At 37.2% G+C, this 6200-nt stretch overlaps 1 protein-coding gene across 2 annotated transcripts; it reads left to right on the top strand.

The window, feature by feature from the left end:
• Window positions 1-895: 895 nt before the first annotated feature.
• LOC112186319 (uncharacterized protein YtfP) lies at window positions 896-5131 on the top strand. Of its 2 annotated transcripts, none has more exons than XM_040513680.1 (16): window positions 896-1086; window positions 1205-1330; window positions 1421-1480; window positions 1569-1682; window positions 1763-1850; window positions 2248-2327; window positions 2405-2506; window positions 2650-2721; window positions 2798-2897; window positions 3004-3086; window positions 3517-3594; window positions 3687-3785; window positions 3889-3939; window positions 4032-4088; window positions 4190-4231; window positions 4748-5131. In XM_040513680.1, the coding sequence occupies exons 1-16, from the start codon at window positions 943-945 to the stop codon at window positions 4841-4843; spliced, it is 1392 nt and encodes a 463-aa protein (XP_040369614.1). In that variant the 5' UTR covers window positions 896-942; the 3' UTR covers window positions 4844-5131. The 2 variants fall into 2 exon arrangements, with proteins under 2 accessions (XP_040369614.1, XP_024180450.1); XM_024324682.2 differs by having other exon boundaries at window positions 897-1086; window positions 2182-2327.
• The last annotated feature ends 1069 nt before the right edge of the window (window positions 5132-6200 follow it).

Raw genomic sequence — 6200 nt, 5'->3', positions numbered from 1 at the left:
GGGTATGAGTCTATGTGAGGTTAGATTTTTTTTTTCCTTTTTTTTTTTAAAGAGGATCAAAGGATTTTACTTTTATTCACATGGTGACTTGAACCCATGACTTCGTCATTAGGTAGTGAGTGCTCTAACCACTGAGCTAACATAGATTAACTTCTATAAGTCTTCTATGACGTTTCTAGTCATTTGCTTATACCACAATTGCGTGATTGGCAAGTAGGGGCTAGTTGAATGATTTTTTGTCCGTAGGAGGTGAGGTTTTTTCATTCTTGTATAGGCTTGCTTAAATGTGAGTGTCCCAATGATCTTTAAAAGTTTGCTTTAGCTTAGATAGGTTACTCCGGATTTTCTTTCCGGGTTTTCTTATGTAAGTTTTGGTAGAGTTCAGCTTTTTGCTGTTGATTTAATGAATTCAACTTCTATTTAAAAAAAAAAAAGGATGCACGTTAAGAATATTCTCAATTATATATATATATATATATATATTTAGAATGGATCCTTGAGCAATACAAGTGGGTTCGGATTCATACATACTTTAGTCTTGCATGTGAGCTCACATGGCATGTCATGACTCCCACGAACCAAAAAAATTATTTTCTTAAATCTTTGAAATTATGCCTAGATGGTAAGATGATCTTTCAACATTTCCATGAGGAAACCAATCGCACGATTTTTTTAGCACTAAAAGTAACTATTTTTCAATTTTCTTTTGTTGAAAAGCTTTAAAACGATTTGTTTCTCACACATCGGAGCCCAAAAGCCCACGGCTCAATAGGCAACACCCGATGGAGCCGTGTTTGTTTACCCCAAGGCCCAACGGGTGTCAATATTACTGCCACGTCACGACCCCACCATAACAATCATGCTCCCACACACACTTGATAGTCTATCGTCGTTCATCCATACCAACAGTTCAGTCTAAACAAAAATATACAGAAAGCGCATATGAGCCTCCCTTTGGCGCGCTTCGTCCTTCCCTCTAGGCTCTTCTCAGAAGCCGCAACTACCGGAAAACGTAACGGTCGTCTTATTTCAACCCTCAAGAAAAGGAAATTTACTTCAGCTGCCACCCACAGAGCTCAACACAAGGTATAACACCACCAACATCATTTCTCAGACTTTTCATGTTCGTTTTTTATTTTTTATTTTACTGATGGAAATATATATATATATATATATATGTGTGTGTGAATTATTTGATGGGTAGGCAGGTGAAGAGGTATTGGTGGTAGTTGGAGCTGGAGCAGCTGGGGTTTTTGGAGCAATTAGAGCTAAAACCCTGGCTCCTAATCTCAATGTGGTGCTCATTGAGAAAGCAAGGCCCCTAGCCAAGGTTTTGTTTTGATTATGTATGGTTTTCATGTTCTGATCATTTCGCATTTGTTTCGGTGTCGATTTGATTTGTATGTGTCTACAAACTTAGGTGAAAGTTTCTGGGGGAGGAAGGTGCAATGTGACAAATGGGCATTGTGTTGAATCCATGGTAATACATAGATGGGGTTTAATGGTTTATGTTGATATTTGAGCATTTTTTATGAATTGAGTTTTAGCGTGATGATTTTGGGTCGTAGATGTTGGCAGAAAACTATCCGAGGGGTCATAAAGAATTGAAAGGAGCGTTCTTCAACACGCACGGGCCGGTGGATACCATGACTTGGTTTTCTGATCATGGGGTGGAGCTGAAGGTTGTGTGCTATACGACATGTTGTTTTTGCTTGAAATGTGTTTATTGTGCATTTTATAATGTGATCTCATCTGATGACAGACTGAGGATGATGGAAGGGTGTTTCCTGTCAGCAACAGTTCGTCTACGATTATTGATTGTCTCATGTCTGAATCAACGCGGTTGGGAGGTATGTTTTGTCCACCAATTGCATGACAATTGCTATTAGATTATAGTTTGTTTTGTTTACGTTCTTATGTTTCACATCTAAGATTGTCTTCTAATTTTGATACCAACCATTAAGCTTTTAATGGGAATTCATATAGCAGACTAGTTTCCAGGTTGTTAACTTCATTAATCACCAAGTATGTTGTCGTTTCATAATGATAACTAAATGATCTTGTATGCTTCTTCCTCAGTCTTATAATAATTTTGTGGTATCCAAATTCTGATGCTTGAGTGGCGTTGTTCTAATATTGACTTGCAAGTTGTTTCTGCTGAAATTTGAGTTCCTCAACCAGTTTCTCTGCAGACTGGAAAAGCTGTGATAACTGCATCTCCTACTGATGGTGGAAAATTTCTTCTAGGCATTGAAAAGCGTACACCCAGTTCTGTTGAATATGTTGAAGCTGATTATCTTTTGATTGCCAGCGGTAATGGCAAGCAGGTTGTGATTAACTATTTTTCCTTTGTGTCGTAACGTTGATAGGTTAATTTCATAACATGACTTTGTTCTTCTTACAGGGTTACAGTCTTGCATCTCAGCTTGGTCATTTAATTGTCGATCCCGTACCAAGTCTATTTACTTTCAAGATTGAGGATCCACAGCTGGCCGACTTGTCAGGGGTAATTATCTTCATAATAATCAAGTGCTTACAACATATCAAATATTAACAATCATTGTCTGATGCCTGCTGTTGCTTATATAACATGTAGAATTAAGAGAAACAAGCTTTTCTGTGGTTCTTACCTTTTCTTTTAACATTCAGATTACATTCCCTAAAGTCAAGGCAAAGCTGAAAACAGAGAGTGTCCAAAGGAATATACCACAGCTTACACAGGCATGTTTTATTTTGTTGTCAGCATTTCATATTTCAATAATGCATGTCTCATACAGAAAAGTATTTGGAACCGTAGGTTGGACCTGTGTTAGTCACACACTGGGGATTCAGTGGGCCAGCAATTCTTCGCTTATCTGCTTGGGGTGCCTGTGTTTTATCCCGTACAGGTTACAAAGGCAAGGAAATTTCTTCTTTATTGTTTATTCACTCATTTTTGTGCCCACAGTTTTTTTTTCTCAAACTTTGACTGTCTTTTCTCAACTCGGTAGTGTTTGGATGCAGGGACTCTTATTCTGGACTTTACACCTGATGTGCATATAGAAGATGTGAAATCAATCCTCACACAACACAAAAATAAGTTTGTGGTACTCCTTTATCTTTTTACTTTCTGAATTTATAGTTTTCTGTTTAACTAAAGGGCATTGCAGAAGTGGAGCTAGTCTGTCTGGGCTATGATGTGGGTTGGTGGATTATATATATTTGAGAATAATAATTCAAAATGCTTCCTTAGTTCAAAATATAACCAGCATATATAAGTCAACATTTAAACGAGAACAAATAATCATATGCAAAACTTTTCTGTGAAATAGTGACGACATATGCCTCAAACTTGAACTTTTTAAAGGTTCAAGTTTACGTGATGAAACTTGATATAGTCTTCATAACAATTTTTGTTAGGACTTTGACACGATATGATTTTTTTTTTTTTTAGCTTCATGGTTCCGTGTATTACCATATGCTGTGTCTGAATTAACAATTCTCTTGTTTGTTGCCTATACCCCTGCGGCCCTGCAGAAGCAAAAGGTAGCTAATTCATATCCTACAGAATTTGGCCTTGTGAAGAGATTTTGGAAATATATATTGGGTCGCCAGGTTTGATATTTTTTTTCAATTTCTAAGTGATATATTGTAGTTTAAAAGAGAAATTAGCGTGATAAATTATCTTTCGAATTTTTCATGGACAGGGTTTACTTGGTGATATATTGTGGGCATCCATCTCAAAGGACTCATTAGTTTCTATTGCTCATATGTTAAAGCACTGTGACTTTTCTGTTAGAGGAAAGGTATGATTCTGCAAAACTAATCAGCAAGACCCCCCTCTCTTTTTCCTTTAAAATATAAATCTTTCAAAATTGACTGAGATATATGCTTCTTTTCATGGTGAAGAGTCAATATAAGGATGAATTTGTCACTGCTGGTGGTGTTCCACTTTCTGAGGTCTGTCTGTCTCTCTCTCTCCCATGCCTTTCCTCTCTGTTCTGATTCACATTCACCATTGGTAATTAATTATGTTTCTTGCTTTGCTAAAGATATCATTGAACACAATGGAAAGCAAAATACAGTCACGCCTATTCTTTGCAGGGGAGGTAGTTGTCATTCACTATATTTTCCCCTTTATAAAAAATAGAGTTCACGTGTATATTCATGCTGTCCTACTTGTGTTACTAAAACGTAAAAAAAATTTCAGGTATTGAACGTTGATGGGATAACTGGTGGTTTCAATTTTCAGGTAAAAATCCTGTCCTATAAATGAAATGACATATTACTGTCACACAAATATGCTGTTGGTATATAACTGTAGTATGCTAGAATATCAATTTAAAATTTCCAGCGCTCTACTTGTAAATGAACTGTATCCAAGGTCAGGGAGTGATATGTTTTTGCTATGGAAATATATGCTTTGGGTTCCATAGTCAAACATTCTACTCATAACAACCATTACTAGAGGATTTTCGTGTAATATCTAGATAAAGTGGTCTTTCAACCTTCTCCCCCAATTCTTTGACATTTTCAAGCATGTTACGTACGTTTCTTTCTTTGTTTGGTAACCGAAATCGCAACTGGCATGGTGCACTAGTCAAAGAGGAAAAAGTTAAAGTATTAACCATGGCATCATTTGGTTTAACATCATGTCAATTGTCGGTCCTGCCTTCCAATTTAGAATTTCATACCACATCTCACCATCTGTTATTTGTTTGTTTAATCGTTGCTCAATTCTCACTGGACTGTTTTGTTTATCTTGCAGAATGCTTGGTCTGGGGGATATATTGCGGGAACTAGTATCGGTAAACAAGCGGTTAGTGCTAAACTCTGTGAGGCGAATTCAGCGAGCAATTTCTAGTGATGATAATGGGAAGACTTGGGACACAAGTATTTGCTAACCAGTGCTGACCTAGTACAGTTGGTTAAACTACCAATGCTCATTTTTGAAGTACCCTGTCTAACATGTGAACCCTCCCAACAATATTGTTAGCCAATCTTAATCGAACAAATATGTCGACTGCGTTCAATGAACAAATGGACATTTCTGCGTACAGTATGCTTCATGTTCATGATTTTGAAAGGTGCACGTACTAAGGTGAATGGTCGACAAAGTTAATTCTCAATCGATTGCCTTTTTCGCTTTGTATAAAGAGACATTAGTAGCTGTCGACTTCTGTAGCTTGTGCATTCTACAGTTCTGCTAAAATTGCTTCCTAGTTCCTATTATGTACTTCATGCATGACCATGCTCTCCCGGAAAATCGCATTCTGCCCTCTCTACAGTTCAAACTACTGGACCCTGTTCTCCGATCCTGTGCATGCTATTGACTGTATCGACGATTACGAGTGTTGTTGGCGAAGACGACAAAGTGGTCTCGCCACAACTACCGGCTACAGTACCTGAGCCCCGGTGGCAGGAGCCCTTCCTTGACTTTTTGACCACGTTGCACTTTGAATCAGTAATAAGTCTGCAACACGATATTCTCGTGCCTATTAATTTTGAGTATCCATCTAGACTGACTAGTCAACCTTGCGGTCCAACAAAAAAATTTCCTGGGCGGTCTGGCAATTGACCAAATGGCCCTTAGACAAGCAAACATAAAATTAAATCTACAAGGATATGGTGTCTGCACCTCTGTGTATTTCCTGCCTATGGATTTGTCCATATCTTATCATGAAATCCAAGTTCGCAGGTCCAATGTTTGTGTATCATCACTATCATGTGCCCACAAAAAAATTCTTGGATTCTCACCATTAAATAGTGAACTCATAGCCTCAGGTTTTTCTGCATTACTACAACATTATAGAATAATATTATTTCGATTGAAAATTCTTCCACTGGCCATGAGCATTTATTACGTGATTTAAGTCCTATTTATAGTTAACTATTTTTTTTTTTTTAAAGCGTAGTTGTTGTCATCCGGTCTTCTATTTATGTTGATGTAAGTGCACGTCGGTACTCTAAATCCTCTTCCTGAATTTTAAAAGTTCAACTCTCAAGAGTTGCACAAACATGAGAATTGAATTTACATATGACCTCAAAGAAATACTCTATGAAAGTAGATTAACTTAACTTCATCACAACTGATATATGACTGCAGAGAATTGATGTACAATTGTAGAGAGCTGATATGTTGTTGTAAAGAGTCATCTACTTTTAATATAAAGCTTTCCTTCATGTTCCTTTTCTTAAACATAAGATATTTATAGGTCTAC

Source organism: Rosa chinensis, chromosome 2, assembly GCF_002994745.2.
Source record: "Rosa chinensis cultivar Old Blush chromosome 2, RchiOBHm-V2, whole genome shotgun sequence".
NCBI lineage: Eukaryota > Viridiplantae > Streptophyta > Magnoliopsida > Rosales > Rosaceae > Rosa > Rosa chinensis.
This window is presented reverse-complemented; position numbering and strand designations above follow the sequence as displayed.

Bases quoted from the DNA above. Each gene is read 5' to 3' on its own strand.
- LOC112186319 (XM_024324682.2), top strand. From the start codon at position 943: ATGAGCCTCCCTTTGGCGCGCTTCGTCCTTCCCTCTAGGCTCTTCTCA. The intron at 1,331-1,420 runs GTTTTGTTTTGA...CTACAAACTTAG, and splicing joins AAGCAAGGCCCCTAGCCAAG to GTGAAAGTTTCTGGGGGAGG. The intron at 3,595-3,686 runs GTTTGATATTTT...TTTCATGGACAG, and splicing joins AATATATATTGGGTCGCCAG to GGTTTACTTGGTGATATATT.